Source organism: Dryobates pubescens, chromosome 36 (assembly GCF_014839835.1).
Source record: "Dryobates pubescens isolate bDryPub1 chromosome 36, bDryPub1.pri, whole genome shotgun sequence".
Classification (NCBI taxonomy): Eukaryota; Metazoa; Chordata; class Aves; order Piciformes; family Picidae; genus Dryobates; species Dryobates pubescens.
The window spans coordinates 2,779,511-2,804,129 of NC_071647.1; the positions used below are offsets into that span (position 1 = coordinate 2,779,511).

The 24,619-nt window shown below is 54.2% G+C and overlaps 1 protein-coding gene across 3 annotated transcripts in view; it reads right to left on the reverse strand.

Annotated features, from left to right (window-relative positions):
- SPOP (speckle type BTB/POZ protein) overlaps window positions 1-24,026 on the reverse strand; it is a 37,800-nt gene extending 13,774 nt beyond the window's left edge. The window contains exons 1-6 of one of the 3 annotated variants that reach the window (XM_054176839.1): window positions 23,027-23,325; window positions 22,208-22,256; window positions 4,678-4,830; window positions 3,836-3,957; window positions 1,679-1,830; window positions 1,435-1,562 (exon numbers count right to left, since the gene is read on the reverse strand). In XM_054176839.1, coding sequence (XP_054032814.1) covers window positions 1,435-1,562; window positions 1,679-1,830; window positions 3,836-3,957; window positions 4,678-4,755 — 480 coding nt within the window. In that variant the 5' untranslated portion in view covers window positions 4,756-4,830; window positions 22,208-22,256; window positions 23,027-23,325. Of the gene's footprint in view, window positions 1-1,434; window positions 1,563-1,678; window positions 1,831-3,835; window positions 3,958-4,677; window positions 4,831-22,207; window positions 22,257-23,026; window positions 23,326-23,951 lie in introns of those variants that run through there. The other 2 variants (XM_054176840.1, XM_054176838.1) reach the window with 2 other exon arrangements.
- Window positions 24,027-24,619: the final 593 nt, after the last annotated feature.

Here is a 24,619-nt window from a genome sequence, read left to right on the forward strand (position 1 = left end):
GCTACCAACCAGCTCTGAAGCATTTCTTTCCTTCCTGAAAGGAAGCACAATAGAAAGGGGGGGGTGGAAAAAAAGACTCCCATAAAACAACACTGCAGGAGCTCCACAGAGAGAACAACTTGTTCCACCTGACCTCTGGGAAAGAAAATGACAATAATAACAACCATACCAAAGAAATCACAGCTCCAGCAGGTGCTTTGCAGTGAAGAAGACAGTGGAAGAAGACAGTGGATTTACTGAGATGCCATTTGCTCATTAAGGAATCTAAATGAAGCATCCAGTTCCAGAAAGGACTGCAGCTCTGACTGGAGTGAAGTGTTAATGAGGGGAGAATGTGGCAAAGCAGCTGTAGAAAGGTTACAGCCACAATGAAGAGGAAATTAGGGGTTCCTAGGAAGCTCTTTTTTCCTTCCTTGCTCTCTTTTTCTTGGCTGTACAGGCCCAGGGAAGCCAGGAGAGCTCTTCTTTGTTCAGCAGGCAAGTTCCAGAAGGGCCAATTTCCACTGCAGAGCATCTGGAAGATTGGTCATTCCTTGGTTTCCAAGCAGTGATGATCAATTCCTTGCCCCTAACTGTGTCATTTGAGCACTGCCCAGTGACCAGACAATCACAGAGTGGTGTGGGTCAGGAGGGACCTTGAAGATCATCTAGCTCCAAACCCTTCCTGCACCTTCCACTAGCCCAGGTTGCTCAAGGCTTCATCCAACCTGGGCATGAACAGCTCCAGGGAGGGGGCAGCCACAGCCTCCCCTGGGCAACCTGTTCCAGTGCCTCCCCACCCTCACTGGAAAGAATTCCCTCCTCATCATTTGTTGCATTATAAGACAGTCATATAAACTGATCCAAGAGTGGCTTAGGCTGGGAGGGACCTCAGAGACCATCTGCTCCAATCCCCCCATCAGGGACACCTCTCAACTAGACTTGACTGCTCAAGGCATCACTCAACCTGGGCATGAACAGCTCCAGGGAGAGGACACCCACAGCCTCCCCTGGGCAACCTGTGCCAGTGCCTCCCCACCCTCACTGGAAAGAATTTCTTCCTCATCATTTGCTGCCTTATAAGACAGTCATATAAAGGAACCTCAGAGACCATCTGCTCCAATCCCCCCATCAGGGACACCTCTCAACTAGACTTGACTGCTCAAGGCCTCACCCAACCTGGCCTTGAACAGCTCCAGGGAGGAGGCATCCACAGCCTCCCCTGGGCAACCTGTTCCAGTGCCTCCCCACCCTCACTGGAAAGAATTTCCTCCTCATGTACAGTCTCAGCCTGCCCTCTTCCAGCTCAAAGCCATTGCCTCTCACCCTATCACTCCAAGCCCTTGCCAGAAGTCCCTCCCCAGCTGTCTCCAGGCACTGAAAGGCTGCTCCGAGGTCTCCTTGGAGCCTTCTCCACCTTTCAGCTGCTCTTTCAGCTTGCACAGGAAGACTTACCTCACAGAAGAGAGTGAGTTTGTCGTCTGGGAGGAGTCCATTGGCCTCATCCAAGAGGAAATCTCTCCTAATGAACTTTTTGAATCCCCAGTCCTTGCCCTGGACGAATCGATAGGCTCGCTGGCTCTCTGCAAGAGACAGACCCTGCTGAGCGAGCCAGGCCCAAACCAGCCCAGCAGACACAACAACAACAAAGCACAAGGCTGCCTTTTGCTCCTTGCCCTTGCTTTATCTTTTTACACACCCATTGCTTTTGTTTCTTCTCCTTTAGCATTCAGGATGGAGAACTTGAACTTTGCTCGGACTTCACTTTTGGGGCAGCTGACCAGCAACAGGTAGAGGGAGAGATAATCTTTGCTCTCTTCATCCAAGCCCTTGGGGTTGACGCGCAAACACCTGGGGGAGGCAGGCAGCAGAATGAGACGAAAGCAGCAAGGGTTTGGGTGCTCTTGGGGCTGGTTTGAGGCTCACAGCTTGCAGAGGGAGGGCATGGAATTTTCCTCAGAAAGTGTACAGCAAACAAAGTTCTGTTTAACAGCCACTGAGCCACCAGGAAGTAACAGGTAGGCAAACAGAGTGGCCCTGAGCCTTACAGCCTCATGCGGCAAGGCAGACCCAGATGTGCCAAGCAATCAGCGTGGGGGAGGGAAGGGGGGGGGTAGGGGTTAAAGTACTGAAAAGCACCTGGATGGCAACTGGCACACAAGGTGGGGAGAAGGAAACAGCAGAATGGAGGCACTGGGGCTGAGGAATCATGGAATGGGTTGGGTTGGAAGGGACCTTCAAGGTCATCTGGTTTCAACTCCCCTGCCGTGGGCAAGGACACCTCCCACTACAGCAGGTTCCCAAGGCCCCATGCAACCTGGCTTTCAACACTGCCAGGCTTGGAGCCTCCACAGCTCCTCTGGGCAACCTGTGCCAGTGCCTCAGCACCCTCATGGGGAAGAATTTCTTCCTAGTGTCCCATCTAAATCAAACCTCTTCCAGCCTGAAGCCATCACCCCTCAGCCTGTCACTCCAGGCCTTTGCAACAAGTCCCTCCCCAACTCTCCTGCAGCCTCCTTCAAACACTGAGGGGCTGTGCTCTAAGGTCTCCCTAGAGCCTTCTCTTCTCCAGGCTAAACAACCTCCCTCAGCCTGCCTTCACAGCAGAGGTTCTCCACCCTCCAGATCACCTTTCTGACCTCTCCTGGACCCACTCTAGCAGTTCCATGTCCTTGTGCTGGGGGCTCCAGAGCTGGACACACTACTCCAAACACTTGGAGCTTGGGAGATGAAGCTGAACTTTCAGCTCAGGCTGGGTTTGATAACACTGTTAGAGATAATGATGCAAGGAGTGCTTCCAAGGAAGTGCAACAAATGCAGAGATGGAAAAAGGAAGCAACTGAAAGGGTTAATAGAAAGAAGGAATTCTGGAAGGCTGCTGGCTCCTCACAACCAAAGATACTAGGGGCAGAAAGAGACAAACCACTCCTGGGTGAAGCAAAGGTAGGAAGTGCAAGCAGAGGCTAACTCATCAGCACTTCCATGACCTGAAACTTGACACAGAATCTAACCAGCAGCAAAAAACCAAACTAGGCCAAGTGACTAAGAGCTCAAACACACATGGACCAAGAAAATCAGGAAGATCTGGACCTTAGGATGAGACCTGCCCAGCAAAGGTTACAAAGGGAAGTCATTTAATAGCACAAAGCAGCCCAAGGAAAGCACAGGTCTGCCACCCAAAGGATGGGAACACAACATCACACTGAGCTGCTGAGGGGCTGCTTGGACCTAGAACTAAGGAGGTTTCAAGAAAGTGCTGAACACTGAACAGCAGCAGCAAGGCAAAGAGGTGGCCATGGGGCTGAACACCTCCCAGGAAATACAGATGGTGGCCAAAGTCCACTCTGAGGTACTGGAAATCACAGAAGGGCTCAGGTTGGAAGGCACCTCAGAGATCATCAACTCCAACCTCCCTGCCATGGGCAGGGACACCTCTCAACAAGGCTCAGCTGCTCCAGGCCTTATCCAGCCTGACTTGAGCACCTCCAGGGAGGAGGCAGCCACAGCCTCCCTGGGCAGCTTCTTCCAGAGCCTCACCAGCCTCAGACTGAAGAACTTCTTCCTCAGCTCCACTCTAACCCTGCTCTCCCTCAGCTGCAAACCATTCCCCCTTGGCCTGTCTCTAGCCACCCTCAGGAGAAGTCCCTCTGCAGCCTTCCTGCAGGGTCCCTTCAGCTAGTGGAAGGCAGCTCTGAGGTCCCCTCTGAGCCTTCTCCCTGTGCATGGGTGGTAGATGCAGGGAAGGCAGAAATGTGTGCAGGACAAGGAGCAAGCAGTTGCTGTGCTCTGGAACCCCCCAGTTCTTCCAGCCAGGTGTCCAAGCAGGGTGAATGAACCTCTCTGCTCTGTCTCTTACCATTTGAGTTTATCATTGGCTCCAGATGAAAAGGTTGAGCTTTTGATGACCTCCCCCATTTCCTCTCGGCAGAAGCTGAAGTTGTTTATGGTCCACATGTAGGAAAACTTCACCACTTTGATCTTAAAGCAGAGGGCAAGAGGCAGGTTAGGGTCATGCTCATTCCCCCTGCCCAGCTGAAAAGCAAAAGCTGACCAAGAACCCCCAAGCACAAGACAAAAGAGTCTGGAAGTGCTTGGCAGTGGCAGCTGGACTGCTCCAACTTGTCCAACTGCCTCCTCCGAAGTTCTGCCAAGGGCAGAGGGCAACATCCTGCTGGTGCCTTGCTGAATGCTCACCTGACATTGGCTGAAAATTCATAGAATGGGTTGGGTTGGGTTGGGAGGGACCCTCCAGATCAGCCAGTTCCACCCCCCCTGCCTTGGGCAAGGACACCTCCCACTACCCCAGGCTGCTCAAGGCCTCATCCAGCCTGGCCTTCAACACCTCCCGGGAGGGGACATCCACAATCTCCCCTGGGCAACCTGTTCCAGTGTCTCCCCACCCTCACTGGCAGGAATTGCTTCCTAATCTCCAGCCTCAATCTGCCCTCTTCCAGCTCAAAGCCATTGCCTCTCCTCCTGTCACTCCAAGCCCCTGCCAGAAGTCTCTCCCCCACCTTTCTCGTAGCCCCCTTCAGGTACTGGAAGGCTGCTCTAAGGTCTCCCTGGAGCCTTCTTTGCTCCAGGCTGAAGAGATCCCCCCAAAAAAGAATCCAGATTCTGGATTTGCTGTGAGGAAAATTTCTTCCCCCAGGTTCTAGCTGGGTTTGAAAAGAGGAGCTGAGCACCCTGGGGACTCACCTGAGTGTAGCACCAGCTCTCTGCTACAGGCCCACTCGACATCTCTGCCGGAGGAGGAGGACTCGGCACCCTTGACATCGCCAGCTTGGAGACTGAAAGGAAGCTCACAACTCAGCAGAAGAAATTCAGAGCTGATCTTCACCCCTGACAGCCCTAAAAAGAGGAAAAGGAAAGGGGGGAAAAAAAGAGGAAAACAAACAAGAAGAAGCTAAGATCAAAGGAAAAGCAAACTCCCCTCAGGAGCGCTGCTGAATCTCCCAGGACACAAGGGGAACTCGCCATGCCTCCCCCTCCAGCTCCTTCACTATAGGATGTGCCACTGGAAGCTCTTAAAGGTGCTCCCAGGTGTTTGCTGGGCAGAGGATGTGCCACCTCCACTCATCCTGGCACTGAGCAGCTCCCCAGAGAGAGCCCAGCATGTAATTTGCCTTGAGCACAAGCCCTGGGAGGAGAGGCTGAGGGAGCTGGGGTGGCTCAGCCTGCAGAAGAGGAGGCTCAGGGGAGACCTCATTGCTCTCTACAGCTACCTGAAGGGAGGTTGGAGCCAGGAGGGAGTTGGTCTCTTCTCCCAGGCAAGCAGCACCAGAACAAGAGGGCACAGTCTCAAGCTGTGCCAAGGCAAGTTTAGGCTGGAGGTGAGGAGAAAGTTCTTCCCTGAGAGAGTCGTTGGCCATTGGGATGTGCTGCCCAGGGAGGTGGTGGAGTCCCCATCCCTGGAGGTGTTCAAGAGGGGCTTGGATGTGGCACTTGGTGCCATGGTTTAGTCATGAGGTCTGTGGAGCCAGGTTGGACTTGATGATCTTTGAGGCCTCTTCCAAGCTTGGTGATGCTGTGATTGTCTGTAAGGAGCCCCAGACTCAAAGAGGAGACTCCCCACTGGGCTTGGGATTTGCTGCTTTACCCTGAGGCTGCCATTCCAACTCCCTGCTGCAACCTGGGAGAGAGCCTCCAACTCTCAGAGCTGACCAAGCTTTTCACCTGCAAAAGCTGCAGGCAGCAACATGCACAGCAGCTAGAGAAAGCCCAGGCTTCAGAGTGACTCTGTCAGCACCCACAGAATAACCTCCTGTAGCTCAAACCTCTCTCCTGAAGCCTCACTGGGAGAGGAGTTGGGAGGGTGATGATTTCTCTACTTCATGACAAATCCCTCTGGCCAGAAGGAAAGTCTCCTTGCTTTTCCATGCCAGTTCCCAGCTCCTCAGTGCCCAAACTGTCACCCTGCAGAGAACTCAGGGGGTGAAAAGCCCTGCAACACACCTGAATGAAGGCAGCCAGCACTCCAAGCAAGCACCTCTTCAGCAGGAAGGAGGCTTTAAAGCAAAGCAGTGGGACCATAGAATGGGTTTGGGTTGGAAGGGACCTTCAAGACCATCCAGCTCCAACACCTCTGTGCCATGGGCAGGGACACCTCTCACTAGCCCAGGCTGCTCAAGGCCTCACCCAGCCTGGCCTTGAACACCTCCAGGGAGGGAAGAGGCATCCACAACCTTCCTGGACAACCTGTTCCAGTGTCTCACCTCCCTCACTGTCAAGAATTTCTTCCTCATCTGGAGTCTCAATCTCCCCTCTTCCAGCTTCAACCCATTCCCTCTCATCCTATCACTCCGAGCCCTTGCTAAAAGTCCCTTCCTGGTGTTCTTGTAGCCCCCCTTCAGTTACTGGAAGGCTGCTCTGCTCCCCAGAGCCTTCCTTTCTCCAGGCTGAACAGCCCCCACTCTCTCAGCCAGTCCTCATAGGGGAGGTTCTCCACCCCTCTGATCATCTTTGTGGCCTCCTCTGGACCAGCTCCAGCAGCTCCATGTCCCTCTTGTCAACCCATCTGTGACTTCTGAGTCCTGAGCTCTAAAGCAGAGCCCTGAAAACATCCTCAAAGACAAGCTTGGAAAAGAGGATTCCTAACTCTGGCAGCTACCAAAGCACCACAAGCCTTACAGCTTAGCCAATTTCTGTCTGGCAAGGGGCAGTTATCTGCCTGCCTTGCAGGCACAGGACAGCCACTGAAGCAGGAGAGCTCCACTGCTGTCAGCTTGGGGTTTAAAAGGGTAAGGAAAAGACAAAGTTGCTGCCTTGTGATCTGAGTGGCTTTAAATACAAAGGCTGACATTGAGATTCAGTGGAGGAGAAAGGTGAAGCACAGGCTCAGGCTCTTGAGGATTCTGATTCTAAGGCAGAGTCAGGAGTTGTTGAGGTGATGGAAAGCACAGAGAGTATCAGAGCCACTGAATCACTCTGGTTGGAAAAGCCCTGGGAGATCACCAAGCCCAACCATTCCCCAGCTCCAGCAAGGCTGCTGTTAAACCATGGCCCTCAGCACCACGTCTCTGCCCCTTTCAACCACCACCAGGGATGAGGATTCAACCCAGGGACCTCCCTGGGCAGCCTGTGCCAGTCTTTGAGAACCCTTTCAGGCAAGAAGTTTCTTCTAATATCCAACCTAAAGCTCCTCTAGGGGAGCTTGAGGCCATTTCCCCTCCTCCTGCCACTTGTTCCCAGGGTGAAGAGACACAGACACGTGGCTGTAAATCCCACACCTCCAAACAGCAGGACACTGACTGGAAGCACATCAGCATCCATGCACACAGCTGCCCCTGAGCTGCTGTCAGCACAATCTGAGGGCTTGCAGGGCAGGGCTGGATCTGAGGCCCCAGCTGCACAGCAGGCCTCTCCCAAGCCAGGCTCACATCAGCCCCCACTCCAGTTTCTTGCTCTGGACTCAGGTGTGAAGTTCTGCCCACATTCACAAAGCACCTGGGATGGCTCAGGCTGGAAGGGATCTCCCAGATCATCACCTCCAACCTTGCTGCCACAGGCAGGGATGCCTCCCACCCAGGCTCAGCTGCTCAAGGCTTCATCCAACCTGGCCTGCAACACCCCCAGAGGCAGGAGGCAGCCACAAGCTCCCTGGGAAACCTGTTCCAGAGCCTCACCAGCCTCAGACTGAAGAACTTCTTCCTCAGCTCCACTCTAACCCTGCTCTCCCTCAGCTGCAAACCATTCCCCCTTGGCCTGGCTCTAGACACCCTCAGGGGAAGTCCCTCTGCAGCCTGCCTGTAGCATCCTTTCAGATACTGGAAGGCAGCTCTGAGGTCTCCCTGGAGTCTTCTCCAGGCTGCACACCCCCAGCCCCCTCAGCCTGTGCTCACAGCAGAGCTGCTCCAGCCCTTGGCTCATCCTTGTGGCCTCCTCTGGACTCTACCCCTGCTCTCCCTCAGCTGCAAACCATTCCCCCTTGGCCTGCCTCTAGCCACCCTCAGGGAAAGTCTCTCTGCAGCCTTCCTGCAGGATCCCTTCAGCTATTGCAAGGAGTTTTCCCCAGGCTGAACACCCCCTCACAGCAGAGCTGCTCCAGCCCTTGGATCATCCCTGTGGCCTCACCTGGACTTGCTCCAACAGCTCTGTGTCCCTCTTACAAGGGCCACAGAGGCACTCTAGCTGTAAAACATCAGAGAGCTGGGCTGGGTTTCTTTGGGGGTTTCATTTCCTTTATGTGAGCCCATGGAAACAAGGCAAGAAAGAGACACAGGCTCCCAGGAGCTGAGAAGGGAGCTCTTAACCCTGCAGAGCTGCACACTTAGCTCCATGGCAGTTTGTTTCCCAGAGCAAAGCTCAGGGGCAAAGAGCTCCAAGTGAGTGCTCTCAGCTCAAAGTGCTTCACAGACCTCCTTCACTCGCAGTTTGTGCTCTGGGTGTGGAATGAGGACAGGGAGGAGGGGGGGATAAAAAAGGGTTAAGGCTGGGATTTTTAACTCACCCCTGGGAGAGGCAAGGGCCAGAGATGTGCACCTTAGGATCATAGCAGCAGTCAGGGGTGGAAGGGACCACGAGGATCAGCCAGTTCCAACCCCCCTGCCATGGGCAGGGACACCCCACACTAGGTCAGCCTGGCCAGAGCCTCAGCCAGCCTGGCCTTAAACACCTCCAGGGCTGGGGCCTCAACCACCTCCCTGGACAACCCATTCCAGGGCTTCACCACTCTCATGGGGAAGAACTTCCTCCTCATCTCCAGCCTGAATCTCCCCACCTCCAGCTTCATTCCATCCCCCCCAGTCCTATCACTCCCTGAGATCCTGAGCAGTCCCTCCCCAGCCTTCTTGGAGCCCCCTTCAGATCCTGGAAGGCCACAATGAGGTCACCTCAGAGCCTTCTCCTCTCCAGACTGAACAGCCCCAACTCCTTCAGTCTGTCCTCACAGCAGAGCAGCTCCAGCCCTCTGCTCCTCCTCCTGGCCCTGCTCTGGACACCTTCCAGCACCTCCAGATCCCTCTTGCAATAGGGGCTCCAGAGCTGGAGGCAGTGCTCCAGGTGGGGTCTCAGCAGAGTGGAGCAGAGGGGGAGAATCCCCTCCTTGGCCCTGCTGGCCACACTTCTCTTGCTGCAGCCCAGGCTCTGCTTGGCTCTCTGGGCTGCAAGTGCACAGAGAGCTCCTGCTGAGCTTCTCCTCCCCCAGCACCCCCAAGGCTCTCTCCTCAGGGCTGCTTTCCAGCCAGTCCCTGCCCAGCCTGCATTTGTGCCTGGGATTGCCTCCACCCAGCTGCAGGACCCTGCCCTTGGTCTTGTTGACCCTCCTGAGGTTGGCTTGTGCCCAGCTCTGCAGCCTGCCCAGCTCCCTCTGGATGGATCCCTTCCCTCCAGCTGTCTGCTGCCCCACACAGCTTGGTGCCATCAGCAACCCTGCTGAGGCTGCACTCAGTGCCACTGTCCCTGGCACCCACACAGATGCTGAATGGTCCCAGGACTGACCCCTGAGGGACTCTGCTTGTCCCTGGCCTCCCCTGGGACATGGACCCCTGGACAGCCACCCTTTGGCTGCAGCCCTCAAGCCAGTTCTGTATCCATCCAGTGGTCCAGAGTAGTGCAGAGTGAGAACAGTGCCACTCTCCCCCCACCCCCTCAGCTTTCTCTTCTCCAGACTAAAGCTGTACCTAAATGTTGTCTCCATCTTAACATACCTCAAAGAAGCCTTAGAAAGCTTCTGTGGTCTAAGGGCAAGACAAAAACCTGAGGCTGGGATGCTCAGAGGATATTAAACAGCACTGGGTAGCTGTCACTCTCAGCTCTCCTCTCCTCTCCTCCCAGATGGCTCAGACAGGCAGGCAGCAATAAAAGCTAGGACAAGGTGCTAATAGAATTGCTGCACAGCAGCCTGGCATTTGTTATGCTCCCAAAATGGCCCAAAGGGGACAAAAGTTCTGGATTTTAAAGGGGGTTTCTATTATTTGGGAAAGACTTTCCCTCTGCTCTGTCACAACTGCCTACAAATGCTCTGTGAGGCTGTTAAACATAGCTCCAAATAAAACCCAACCCCAGATGAAGAGATTAAACTCCAGCATCTCCCCAGCTCCAAGCTGCAACCAGCCATCACCTGAGGACTGGCATCTGGGGTCATGCCTCTGTACTGGGCACTGGTGAGTGGTTGTCCACCTGTGCTGGGCACTGGGGAGTCCACACCTTGAGAGCTGGGGTCAGTTTTGGGGCCCCTCACTCCAAGAAGGGCATTGAGGGGCTGGAGCAGGGCAACAAAGCTGAGGAAGGGTATTGGGCACTGGTGAGTGGTTGTCCACCTGTGCTGGGCACTGGGGAGTCCACACCTTGAAGAGCTGGGGTCAGTTTTGGGGCTCCTCACTCCAAGAAGGGCATTGAGGGGCTGGAGCAGGGCCAGAGAAGGGCAACAAAGCTGAGGAAGGGTATTGGGCACTGGTGAGTGGTTGTCCATCTGTGCTGGGCACTGGGGAGCCCACATCTTGAAGAGCTGGGGTCAGTTTTGGGGCCCCTCACTCCAAGAAGGGCATTGAGGGGCTGGAGCAGGGCAATGAAGCTGAGGAAGGGTCTGGACTGGGGAGGAGCAGCTGAGGGAACTGGGGTTGTACAGCCTGGGGAAAAGGAGGCTCAGGGGAGACCCTTCTGGCTCTCTAGAACTCCCTGAAAGGAGGCTGGAGCCAGGTGGGGGTTGGTTTCTTCTCCCTAGTAACAAGTGTTGGAAATGGCCTCAAGTTACAGCAGGGGAGGTTTAGGTTGGACATCAGAAGAACCTTCTTGACTGAAAGAGTTCTCAGGACTGGCACAGGCTGCCCAGGGAGGTGGGTTGAATCCCCACCCCTGGAGGCGCCTCAAAGAGGCAGAGACGTGGTGCTGAGAGCCAAAGTTTAGCAGCAGCCTTGGCAGAGTCAGAGAATGGTTGGATTGGATGACTTAGAAGTGCTTTTCCATCCAAAACTCTCTGTGTGACTCTAGATGACACCACAGGTCCTTTTACAGCTGTAGTGACTCCCAAAGACACTGAAGATGCAATATCCATCAAGAGGCAACATCCATCAAGAGGTAATTTCCATCCCTTTCTTCTGCCAGCATCACCAGTAAGGATAAACTGGGCTGCTTGCTTGGCTTGGGAAGCACACCAAAGGGCACCAAAACACATCCTCAGCTGCCTGCCTTACACACTGCCATGTGCTGCTCCACCTTGAAATGCTGATTTGCTCCTCTGGCAGGGCACAACATTAAAGGTATGTGAAGAGGAACCAGAGCTGGCTTCAAGTCGAGCTCCTGAAGCCAGCAGGACAGCCCTCCCCCGGGGTGTTTATTTGTTAACGACCACTTAATGCCTCACCGCTTCACACTTCACTGACAGGGCTGGCACCTGGGAACTAGGAGGGGATCCCAAAGCACTGCAGGCAAAGCTTTGAGGAGACCAGCTTGAAAACAGTCTGGGTATCAAAACTCCTTCTGGCCAGGAGGTCTGGCAGACCTAAAGGTACCGGCAGAAACAATAAGCCACAGGAAACAAAAGCTTCTCTCGTGGTCCCCTGTGCAGTTTGCCTTCCTTGGCTATCCATAGCAGCCAGCACCTGTTCCCTGCACAGGGGTAAGATAAAGCATTGTCCCCTCCTTCACAACCACTTCCAGGTGAAGACCTCTTATCCAAGGAGCAGAGTCAGATCAGCCCTTTTGGAAGCACAGGAAATGCTCCCTTGCCACCTTGTCTGCACACTCACCTCCTGACTTAGCAGCTGCCCCAGCACACCTCAGACCAAATCTGCATCCAGTCCAAACGACTCTGTGAGCAGCAGAGCCCTGGCCTGAGAGAGGAGGGGGTTAGCAGCTCAACAAATAACAAATAACCCCTCTTACCAGACTTTTGCTAAGGCAGGAGGGCAGATTGAGCCTGGAGATGAGGAAGACATTCTTTCCAGTGAGGCTGGGGAGACCCTGGAACTGCTTGGCCAGGGAGGCTGTGGATGCCTCCTCCCTGGAGGTGTGCAATGCCAAGCTGCCAAGCGGGAGGGGGGTTGGAGCTGGCTGATCCTGAAGGTCTCTTCCAACCCAAAGCATTCCATGAATCTATAACCAGCCTGCCAATTTACTTCTCAAGATGAATCAGAAGAAGCCAGAGTTTTAAGAGGCCTAGCTCCAGCTTTGGGCCTCTCACTCCCAGAAGGACATCGAGGGGCTGGAGCAGGGCCACAGAAGAGCAACGAAGCTGAGGAAGGGGCTGGAGAGCAGGGCTGGGGAGGAGCAGCTGAGGTTGTTCAGCCTGGGGAAAGGGAGGCTCAGGGGAGACCCTTCTGGCTCTCTAGAACTCCCTGAAAGGAGCCAGGTGGGGCTTGGTGCCTTCCCCCTGGGAACAAGTGTCAGGAGGAGAGGAAATGGCCTCAAGTTGCACCAGGGGAGGTTTAGGTTGGATACTAGAAGAAACTTCTGGACTGCAAGAGTTCTCAAAGCCTGGCACAGGCTGCCCAGGGAGGTGGTGGAATCCCCACCCCTGGAGGTGGTGCAAAGAGGCAGAGATGTGGTGCTGAGGGCCATGGTTTAGCAGCAGCCTTGGCAGAGGCAGAGAATGGTTGGGACTGGATGATTTTTCAAGGCCCTTCCCTCCAAAGCCATTCTATGGTTCTGTGAAACCAGAACTCCACACCAGGAGAAGTCCAAGCACCTCCATCTGCACTAAAGTTTCCCTCAGCAGAAGGCAACTTCCAAGTCTGTAAAGGAAGCTCTCTGTTTAATTAAGGGCTTCAAAACCTGAGGTGGTTGCTTCTTGGACCAGCAACTCATCAAAGCCCATCCAAGAACAGCACAAAGCTGAGAGAAAAGGGAGCAGGACAAAGATAATTGGAGCAATAAAACAAGAGGCTGAGATATGGAAGCACAGGAAAAGACCATTATCTTCCTGCCTCCTTCAAAGCCTCAGGAAGGACAATGGGAGGTTTGAATTTGCTGCTGCAGAGAGAAGAAAAGGAGAAGGAAAGCAAGGAAAGGCAAGTCAAGGGAAAGGGCAAAGGGGAATTAAGGCTCCCTGATTAAGGGGTGAATTAAAATGAGGAAGTTTGGGGATTTTAATGTGCACATTGAACAGGTGAAAACTCTCTTCCCACTTGGTACACCAGAGAAGCAAGCCATGATGGGCAAAGCTCTCACAGAGGCCCTGCTGACTGCCAAGGGGCACTCACTGCACTGTCTCCTGCATGGCAGGAGACCTTGCCCTGCTCCAACAGCAGGCTGCAAACCAGGCACAGCAGTTACACACAGCTGCCTAATGATCAGCACACTGGTAGAGAGGAGGCTGCACCAAGCCTGCACCAACAGAAACAGGCTCAAGGTTAGAATTCACCACTCAGGGAAGATGAAATCCAGCCTGCCCCTGGAAAGGAAGCCTGCTTTGCCAGAGAGGATTGCCTCTCTGCAACAAAGAGATGGGAACAGTTCTACAAGCAGCAGCAAATCACCAAACTATAAAGGAGTAACACAAGAGAGGGACACACAGACCTAACTGCACCTGAACCAGAGGGAAGAATAAGTTATGCCCCAAAAGCAGATGAAGCCTCTTTAAAGGCCAGGAGTGTGAGCACTGCACCTTCCTCTACCCTCTGTGCTCTTAAACCCAGCACAGAAGGAGCCTTAACCTATCCCATACCCTTGCTGAGTGCCTCCAAAGCTGCTGAGCTCAAGGTCACACATGGGGCTTCATTTCCAGCCTTCCCTCAGGAGAGAAGAGGACAGACTGGAAAAACAACCCCAATCATGGCTGAGAGAACAGGAACCAGCTGGCAGCCAGGGGAAGATCCTTACCAGGACCTGCAGCTTCTCACTGGGGAGACACCAACAAGAGAGAACCTGGGGTCTTAGCATCATAGAATGGGTTAGGCTGGAAGGGATCTTCAAGATCACCTAGTTCCAACTCTCCTGCCATGGCCACCTTCCACCAGGAGCATGTTGCTCAAGGCCTCATCCAACCTGGCCTCCAACACCTCCAGGGAGGAGGCATCTCCAAGCTCCCTGGCCAACCTGTTCCAGTGTCTCACCACTCCTCACACCAAAGGAGCTTCTCAGATGGAACCTCCTGGCTTCCAGTTTGTGCCTCTTGTCCTATCCCCAGGCACCACTGAGCAGAGCTGGCCCCAGCCTCCTGCCCCCCCAGCCTTTAGCTCTTGCTGAGCATTGCTCAGATTCTCTGGGGCTGCTCTTCTCCAGGCTCAGCAACCCCAGGGGCTCTCAGCCTCTCCCCCTCACAGAGCTGCTCCAGGCCCCTCAGGACAAACACACCACTTCTGCTCCTCAGGAAACAACTGCCAGAGAATCAATAAGGTTGGCAAAGACCTCAGAGATGATCAAGTCCAACCTATCACCTCCTGGCTAACTAAACCTGTCCTGACAGCACTTGTCCTGGCAGAACCTCCTGGCTCACACAAGATCTTCAGTTTGGAAAAGAGTTTTGCTCTTGCCTGGGAACTCTTTTAGCTCAGATTCTCCTTCCCAGGCAAATCACAGCAGTGTTTCACAGCTTCACTTTCCCCCTTGGAGTGTGAATTGTTAGCTGCCACTTGCCAGGTAACTCAGTGGCCATTTCAGTGATTTTTGGGGGGGGGGTTTCCCCCCCTCCCCCCCTTTCAAGCCAAATATTTTGCACTTGCATTGCATTCAAGTCATCTTCCAAATGAAAAGGCAGTGCCAGGAGAGCTGCTCTCTCCCACAAAACATCCTGATGTCCTAGGGAAGCCTCTCACTCAGGCAGCAGGCTGGCAGCAGCAGGGATTTGTTTACCTTTCCCTCCCCCCCCTCCTCTCTGCAGGTTGTTCTCTTGTCAGAGCTGCACACTGCTAGGAAACATCTCACACCTCCAAAATCCCACCAGATTCCTGGGGGCTTGAAAATAACTGGAAGCCAAAAGCCCAAGTGGCACAGTGTCTGCTCAGTCAATGAGTGACAACTGAGAATGAAGCAGCTGCATTCTCCAGCCCACTGCAGAGAGAGCTGGTCCCAGAGCCTCCTTAAAGCACTCAAATCACAGAATCAATAAGGTTGGGAAAGACCTCAGAGATCATCAAGTCCCACCTCTCATCCAGCACCATCTGATCAGCTCAACCCTGGCACCAAGGGCCTCAGCCAGGCTCTTCCTAAACACCTCCAGGGATGGGGACTCCACCACCTCCCTGGGCAGCACATCCCAGTGGCCAACAGCTCTCTCTGGGAAGAACTTTCTCCTCACCTCCAGCCTAAACCTCCCCTGGCACAGCTTGAGACTGTGTCCTCTTGTTCTGGGATTGCAAAGCTGATCCCCAGCAAACCACCAGGACTGGAAACCCCCTCCAGAGCCTTTCACCTAGCTCACAAACATCTGGTAGCCTCCACATTACATCTTCCAGTTGCCACCAGGGGTTAATACCTCTAAGAGTTTGTAGCAACCAACTGGAGCTGAAAGTGCAACTTGAACTCCAGGCTGAAGCTCCAGTACCTGGAGCCCTGTGTCCAGCTCTGGAGCCCCCCAACACAAGGAGGACATGGAACTGTTAGAGCAGGTCCAGAGTGGGACATGAAGATAATCAGCAGCACCTCTGCTGTGAAGACAGACTGAGGAAGTTGGGGTTGTTCAGCCTAGGAAAGAGAAGGGTCCTGGGAGAACCTTAAAGCAGCCTTCCAGGACCTGAGGGAGGCTACAGGAAGGCTGGGAAGGGACTTGTTAGGAAGGCACAGAGAGACAGGCTGAGAGGTGAGGGCTTCAAACTGGAAGAAGCTCCATTTAGATTGGACATTAGGAAGAAATTCTTCCCCATGAGGGTGGTGAGGCACTGGAACAGGTTCCCAAAGAAGCTGTAGAGGCTCCAGGCTTGGCAGTGTCCAAAGGGAAGCTGGGTGAGGCCTTGAGCAACCTGCTCCAGTGGAAGGTGTCCCTGCCTGTGGCAGGGGGTGGAACTAGATGATCTTGAAGGTCATTTTGGGGGCCCTGTTACTTTCTTTAGTCTTTCCCCTGACCTTCTCATATATCAACATGAGAAGGACTAAGGAGTGGAAGGAGAAGGGAGTCATATTGCAACCAACTTCCACTTCTAGCCCATCAAGACTTCCCTGCAAGCCCAGCAGCTGTGTTTGCCCTGCCAACCTCACACCAACTTGCAGAAGGCACAAGGAGGGTTTTGCTGGCACCACTTTCATAACCTCCCTCCCCCTTAACATGCAGCCAAACCCCCACAAAACAATCCATCACAGCTGCCCATAAAGCACACTCCTGAGCCTAACCCAATTATGGGGCTCGCCTACAGCCTCATTTGAATAGCCTGACCATCCAAGCCCAAGATTATTGATTTAAGAAGACAAAGAGCAGAGCAAAACTGCAGTGAAGTTGAGAGAGTCTCCTCTGTTCATAGGGGTTCAGTCACCAGGAAAAACGACAGGGCCAGAGGCATTATGAAGTGTCTGGGAGAGAGCAGGCAGAGTGGGAAGCAGGGCAGCAAGGTGCACTCTGTTCACTGCCTCTGAGGTTGGAGTTTGGGTTAGAAATGATCAAATAAATATATACAGAGAGAGGGAGAGAGCTCTCAAAGGAAGTAGCTTGGACACAAGGAGCTGACTTGCTGACTTTTCATTTTAATTAGACATTCTAAGCTGTTGGTGGCATAAGGAGCTACTGAATCTTGGGGGTGGGAAATCAAGAGTGAGATGGAAAAGGAGCTGGAAAGCTCCCAGCAGATCCCTACCTTCAGTCCCCTTTTACACCAACCCCCCCAGCAGATCCCTACCTTCAGTCCCCTTTTACACCAACCCCCCCAGCAGATCCCTACCTTCAGTCCCCTTTTACACCAACCCCCCCAGCAGATCCCTACCTTCAGTCCCCTTTTACACCAACCCCCCCAGCAGATCCCTACCTTCAGTCCCCTTTTAGACCAAACCCCCCCAGCAGATCCCTACCTTCAGTCCCCTTTTACACCAAACCCCCCCAGCAGATCCCTACCTTCAGTCCCCTTTTACATCAACCCCCCCAGCAGATCCCTACCTTCAGTCCCCTTTTACACCAACCCCCCCAGCAGATCCCTACCTTCAGTCCCCTTTTACACCAACCCCCCCAGCAGATCCCTACCTTCAGTCCCCTTTTACACCAACCCCCACCAGCAGATCCCTACCTTCAGTCCCCTTTTACACCACCAAATCTCTCCATAACCACCTCCACAATTTTCTGTGTCCAGCCTCCCAGGAAAAAAACCAAACCCAGCTCTTGGTGCCTTTGATTTCTTTAGATTAACCTCCTTCTGTTCTTCCAGGCCTCTGGGAAGTGGATTAGTTCCCTTTATCTCACCAGGTCCTCATGGAGATTAAGGCACTGACTTCTGGACAGGTCTCTTGCCATGCCCAGATGGCTGGAGAGGGACTTCTGACAAAGGCATGGAGTGGCAGGCTGAAGGGTGATGGCTTCCAGATGGAAGAAGCTGGCCTGAGCCTGCACACTGGGAGGAAACTCCTCCCCCATGAGGGTGGGGAGGCACTGGAACAGGTTGCCCAAAGAAGCTGTGGAGGCTCCAACTCTGGAAGTGCTCAAAGCCAGGCTGGATGGGGGTCTTGAGCAACCTGTTCTAGTAGGAGGTGCCCCTGCCCATGGCAGAAGGGTTAGCACTGGGTGATCTTGAAGGTGCCTTCCAACCCAACCCATCCTCTGATTCTTGCAAACACACTTCTAGAAGTCTCCCAGCTCCCTTCCCCACCCACAGCAGCACTCACTAAGCCACAGGGCCATATTAGCTAAAGAGCCACATCCATCACCTGCTTGCCAAGAACCTGCTGGGGATCACACAAGCTCTAAATCTTTACTCCTGAGCAGCACTCCAGCTTTTATCACAGGGCTGGCAAGGTTGGCATCACCCTAGCCCAGGCACACTGCAGAAGATTCCCAGGCTCCAGCTGAGTATAACCTACTGCAATGGTTGTGCTCCTGCTGCCTGATTAAAAAGGGGATGGTATAAAAGTTAAATGACAGGCACTTGACTTACTGAAGAGCAGAGAGGTCTGCAAGGCAAGAGCAGGACACCTGATGGCAATCTTCAGAGCTCCTGGACTCACAGAGCTGTCAGGGTTGGAAGGGACCTCAAGGCTCAGCCAGCTCCAACCCCCCTGCCATGGGCAGGGGCACCTCACACTGGATCAGACTCTTCACTCTGACAAGCTGCTCTTCTCTTCAGGAAGAAGCATGACCAACATCACAAGCTAACAGGAAATGTGATGACAATCTCCACTGCAGCAGTGAAAGACTCTTCTCTGAATTTCCTTTACTGCCCACAAGTGCTTCTAAGAAATTAATCACTCAGATCCATGTGGTCTGCAAGCACAACTTGCTGAGGTCACATGCTGGTACAAAAGCTGAGCTGAGGCAATGAAGGCACAAGCAGAGTGGTGGCATTTCACAGAATGATTTGGGTTGGAAGGGACCTCAGAGATCATCTACTTCAACCTCCCTGCCATGGGCAGGGACACCTCCCTCTAGTCCAGCTTGCTCCAGGCCTCATCCAGCCTGGCCTTGAACACCTCCAGGGAGGAGGCCTCCATAACTTCCCTGGGCAACCTATTCCAGAGCCTCACCACCCTCAGACTGCAAAAGTTCTCTCTAACCCTGCTCTCCCTCAGCTTCAAACCATTCCCCCTCGGCCTGTCTCTAGCCACCCTCAAGGAGAGTCCCTCTGCAGCCTGCCTGGAGGATTCCTTCAGGTACTGGGAGGCAGCAGATCTGCAAGCTGGGGATTCTCAGCCTGTCCTCTGTGCAACCAAGGCAGATTCTGTGTGAGGTCTTCACTATCAGATGGAGACTTGGAGGGGGAGAGGACACACCACCACTCTCTCCCAGCCACCACAGTTAATCTGCAGGCAGGATTCTAGCCATGTACACTGAAAACTTTTCCATGGATGCAGTCAGTGTCTGCTCCTGCCTCTTTATGCAGCAACTCTTGGGAGGCAGCCAGGCAGCCTCTCTGCACTGCTATAGAGCAACTCCAGCAGACTCAGGGTGTTTGTCTCCACCTGCTCTCCACTCTTGCTGCTCCAAGAGTGTCTCTCAAACCAGGGCTGGCAGCTGAGCTTTTCTTTCAGACACAAAGGCAAATCCACTATTTCAAACCCAAGCTAAAAAAGGAGTTCTGCTGAAGGGAAGAGAAGTGAGGCCTCACTACCTTTAAAATCCAAGCTGAAGAAATCAGCCTTGGGAAGCCTCCCAGAAGCAAACTCCTGCTGCTAGAGACAAGCTGCTGTGGAACAACAGAATGCTTTAGGCTGGAAGAGACCTCCAAGAATACTGAGTCCAACCTTTAACACAACACTACCAAACCCACTGCTAAATCACATCCCTCAGCACCACATCTGCACAGCTTTCAAGCCCTTCAGGGATGAGGACTCCACCACTGCCTTTGGCAGCCTGTTCTAGGCCTTGACAACTATTTTGGGGCAGAAATGTTTTCATCATAGCCAACCTAAACCTCCCCTGGTGCAACATGAGGCTGCTGCTTCTCATCCTGTCACTTGTTACTGGGGAGAAGAGACCAACACCAACCTGGCTCCTTCAGGTCCCTTCCAACCCAAGCCCTTCTATGAATCCATTGGTCTGTGAACAGCATCTACAACACAGGCCAAGAGAAGCTGAACTGAGGTCTCCACATGACATTTTCAACACTATTTTCTCTAGCCAGAGCATCTGAAGTCACCAATATCCTACTGCCTTCTACTATGTCAATGGCCAAAGCAGCATTTTCCACTGAGGAATAGTGTTGGAGTGTTTAATCCTTCCTGGCAGTCCTGACTTGGTAAACTCTGCAGATGTCTCCAAACCCACAGAGCTGCAAGGCCCAGCTGCACCTCACAGAATGCAACAGTGCAGCCCCTGCCTGCAGCCAAACAACTTAACTCCCAGTGTTAAGTGAACTCCCCAAGTCTCATCTGGGCATTTGCTACAGAGCCACTGGGCCTGCCTCTTTTTCAGCCCTGAAAATGTGGAGGAAATAAAGCAAACCAAGAAAACAAACCACAAATGACACTGCAGCTGTGCTAGGGATTGTCTTCAGTTCTCAGCTATGCAAGAGGAAGAGCCTTCCAGAATCTCTCAGCTCCTTCTTTCCAAAACACTGCCACAGAGTTCAGGCCAGGGCCACTTCAGAACATGAAGCCAAGAGATGAAGTTCTGATGCATTTACAGAAGCACCTTCTGACCAACAGCAGCTTCTGTGCTTCCTCAAGGGTACAAATACTATGATCTGATGTCAGCTGGCCCATGCCCATGGGGGGTGTGGATGCCTTGAGCAACCTGGGCTGGTGGGAGGCTGGAGGGGGTTGGAACTGGATGATCTTTTAAGGTCCCTTCCAATCCAAACCACTCTATGAACCCTGTGTTTCTAGAACTTAGATGCCTTGAGCAACCTGGGCTGGTGGGAGGCTGGAGGGGGTTGGAACTGGATGATCTTTTAAGGTCCCTTCCAATCCAAACCACTCTATGAATCCTGTGCTTGTAGAACTTAGATGCCTTGAGCAACCTGGGCTGGTGGGAGGTGCCCCTGCCCATGGCAGGGGGTTGGAACTGGATGATCTTTTAAGGTCCCTTCCAATCCAAACCACTCTATGAATCCTGTGTTTCTAGACCTTGGGACACAGGCTTTATTCAAGAGGTCTCTAGCAGTACAAGATAAAGCAGGAGCAGCTCAGAATCAAGAAGCAACACACTCAAATAAAGGCTGGGGGGGGAGCTTTGGGTTTGTGCTGTTGGGAGGGGTTTTTTGGGTTTGTTTTTTTAAACACATTTTTGTTGCATTTCCTCTCTGTGCTGAGTAGGAAACAGCAGTCAGAGGATGGAGGCACACAGCAAGATCTTACATAATACTCCAACTGTGCAAGGGGGAGGGGGGGGGAGGAAATCAAGCCAGAGCTGGGAGGAGAGAAGGAATTTTACCAAATGACAGGGGCTACTTCCAAGTGTGGAGCTAGGAATGCAATCAATAACACAGCAACAGCTCCTGATCAGATGAGAAACAGAGATCTTGCCCAGCTTGGTGCCCAGTCTGAATGTGCAGGAAGAAATGAAGCAGGTGATTGCCAGCTCCCAGGCCCACAGCGAGCCAGGCAGTGGAAGGGGAAGCCCCACGAGGGCAAGGCTGAGCAGAAGGGTGTGCCAAGAACAAAGCTGCTAAGTCCCTCTCATTGTGGACTGGATTGGTGTCCAGAAAAAAATTCACACAGGGCAACAAAACTCTTGCTCCCAGAACCTACCTAATGCTAGGTCTGGAGGCTGAGCTGCAGTTCAGAGATTAACAGCAGACCTCCTCCCCCCACACTGGTCAGGCTGGCTCAGTGGAAACTCGCCCAGAGAAGACTCCAGCGACTGGAATTGTTTGTAATGTTCACCAGCTCTAATCAACCTAACATTATCATCCTGGGACCTCCTCCACCTTCAACCATCAGCAAATTGTGAGACCAGTTACACAGGAAACAGCAACTCCCAGTGCTCCACTGGGATCTGCACGAGCAGCGATGGTGCTGCTCACCCTGAGCCACGTGTCCAACCCAAACCCCCTTCCATCTTAACTCCCTCCTGGAGCTGGATCAAGGTACAAACCCTGGAGGGGAACACAATTAGCTTCTAACAGTGGGAACTGTCATCAAGTAAATCAGGGTATCCAACTTGACAGCACTTCCTGCAGTGTTATGGGAGGTCCAGTTCTGCCTTGCTGTCCTCTACTGATAAGAGTGACAGGACAACAACTTACAACCCAATCCTGCTCTCAGGCTGTCTTGAGCTTGATACTCATCCACCACAAAGCATCAGGAAGACAAACACCTCTCTTTTTGGTTCAGGTGAGGCCAGAACAAGGGACACAATGAAACCAAACCATTCCAGGGAGGGGGGGCATCTGGTTAGGAAATGTCACTGGAGAAGAATGAAGTCAGTTGGATGTTTTGCTTCACTGCTTTAGGGATCTATATGGAGATATACTTAGATGGAGGTATCTATAGGTATCTACCCATAGATCCCTGCATAGATACCTACCCATAGATCCCTGCATAGATACCTACCCATAGATCCCTGTATAGATATCTACCCATAGATCCCTGCATAGATACCTACCCATAGATCCCTGCATAGATATCTATCTATCTAGATAGATATATAGATATATCTCTAAGCACAAAGGTCTATTTTATATGTCATGATCTAATTCTTCAGACTTTCACAAGGCTTCACAACAAGCCACCCCTGCCACAACCACTCAGAACTCTTAAGGCAAAGGGGAAAGGGACTCACAGAAAAGCCTTCCTTCCAATTATGTCACAAGGATGCTCCAGAATCACAACTGTAAACACATTTAACAAGGCTGAGTTACAGGACAACGACAACAAATCACGCTCCAAGCTGTTATTTCCACACACCACCCCCCCCAACTCCCCCTCCCAAAACTCCTGCCAGGAAAAAAAATGAAATAGCCAATCCCACTTCACAGGCAGCTTGGCAAACGCTGTGGGCATCGTATTTTATGCTGGACAAGCCATCTAGCAGCGATCAGGGGCAATGGTTGTGGCGAGCAGCAGCGCTCTGCTCCCAAACTGCATTAGTGACACATTTCAACCGTGCACGGGAGTTCTTCTGCCTGCCCGTGCTGCATGATGATGCACCACTTCCTTTAAACACCACCACAGGCCCGAGACACGGCTCAGAAAAACACCAGCGGGGATCCCAGGCACCCTGGGGTCTCATCCAGAGGGAGAGCAAGTTCCCTCCTGCTACAGCGCTGTGCCTCGCAGCCCTCCGAGGCGAAGCTGCAGCCTGTCAGCCCTTACTTGGCTGTGCTGTTAGTCATCTCGGTTTGTTCCACTCCAGCCCTCTATTTCCTTTCTCCCACTCGTGTTTCCTCCTCACTCAGTTCCTGGCACCCCACTGAACCTCTCCCCCTGCCTAAGGATCTCCAGCAACCCCTGCGCCAGGCCTTCCCCCAACTTTGCCCCGCCGCACCTCTCCCCCTCCCCACAGGCCCTGCTTCCCGCCCCCCCCACACACACCCCCCCAGCCCAGCTCCCGATCCCTCTTTCCCCTCTCAACTGCTGCCCCCTTCCCCTCATCTCTTACCTCCTGGCCCCACGAGTGACTCTACCTCCGGAGGAAGCCCTGCTCCGAGGCCTGGCAGGCAGCCCCAGAAACCTTATCCCAAGCAGGTGAGGTGGGTGGGGATCGCACCCTGGGACTCTGCCAGCCGCCCCCCCCCCCTCCCTCCCCTCACACTCCGCAACCAGCCCCCCTAGGAGAACACCAGCAGCTGGAGATCACTATTTGGCAGCATGTCTTCCTCCTCCGGCTCCCCCCAGGCCGAGGCAGCGGCTCATTATTCCGCAGGTCCCCGCAGCAGCGCAGTGCGCAGGCGCCGAGCTGCCGAAGGGGCAGGATGTGGCCGTTCCCAGCGCTCCCCTCCCGCCCGCGCACGCGCGCAGCGCCCCCGACGCCGTCGCCGCGGCCTTCCCCCCTTGGCGCCGCCACTGCGCATGCGCGCAGCGCCTCGCTCGGCCCCAAACCCCTCGCTCCGGGCTTCCCCTCTGCGCATGCGCCGACACAGCCAGCCCCGCCTCCAGACCCCGCCCGGCCGCTTCCCCCGGCAGCAGGCTCAGGATCTGGCAGCGCGGCCGCGCCTGCGCCGTGTGCCTTGGGGTCCCCTCCAGTGTGAGGGCTCAGTATTTGGCAAAGGGCTACTCCTGTCGCAGTGCCATTTAAACAGCTCGGCAGCGGCGGAGGAGGAGGGAGGAAGGGAAGGAGGAAAGCGCGGGGGGAGGGGTGGGGGTAAGCCCGTGCGGGTCTCTCACTTTCCAGCCGTGCGGCAGGGCCCGCCGCGGGCACAGAGAGCTGCCCCACACGCCCCAAGCAGGGCGTGTGTGTCTGTGTGGAGGGAAAGACGGCGACGACACTACCTTCCCCCCGCGTCCCTGTGGAGGTTTCCAGTCCTCTCCCAAGTCTGTCTGTTTTTTGGCGTCTTTCTGCCCCCGCACGGCCCCTCCCTCCTCACCTGAGAAGGACACCGCTGCCTGCTGTCCCCTTGCGGGCTCCTCACACTGCCCTAAACTGCCACATCCGGGCTCCGCGCAGCGCCCGCCCCCCCGCCTACGTCACCGGGGAGGGGGCGGGGCGGAGCGAAGCCCGGCGGCGCGCTGCGCATGCGCGCGGGTGGGGAGGGTGCGAGGGAGGCAGAGGTGGGGAAAAAGGGCGGGAAGGGCTCGGGCTGCGCTCCCCTCAGGGCGCTGCGGTGGTCACGGCGAGTGCCGGCCTCGGCTTCCTGTGGGCACCTGGTGTGGCATCAGCCAGCCGTGCGCCCCCGTGGCCAAGCATCACAATAGCCTTTCAGATCGTTGAGGCCAACCCTTGCCCCAGCGCTGCCTGAGCACCGCTAAACCGCAGCCCACAGCACTGCGCCTCCCTGGCTTTGAAACCCCTCCAGGGATGGGGACTCCGCCACTGCCCTGGGCAGCCTGTCCCTGGGCTCGACAACCCTTTCAGTCAAGGAATGGTTCCTGGTGTCCCAAGCTAAACCACCCCTCCTGCAGCTTGAGGCTGATGCCTGGCGTCCTGCCCCTTGTTCCTGGGGAGGACAGACTGAGCCTGGAGGTCTCCTGGGTGCATGAGGAGTGTGGCCAGCAGCTGGTCAAGGGAGGTTGTCCTTCCCATCTGCTCTGCAAG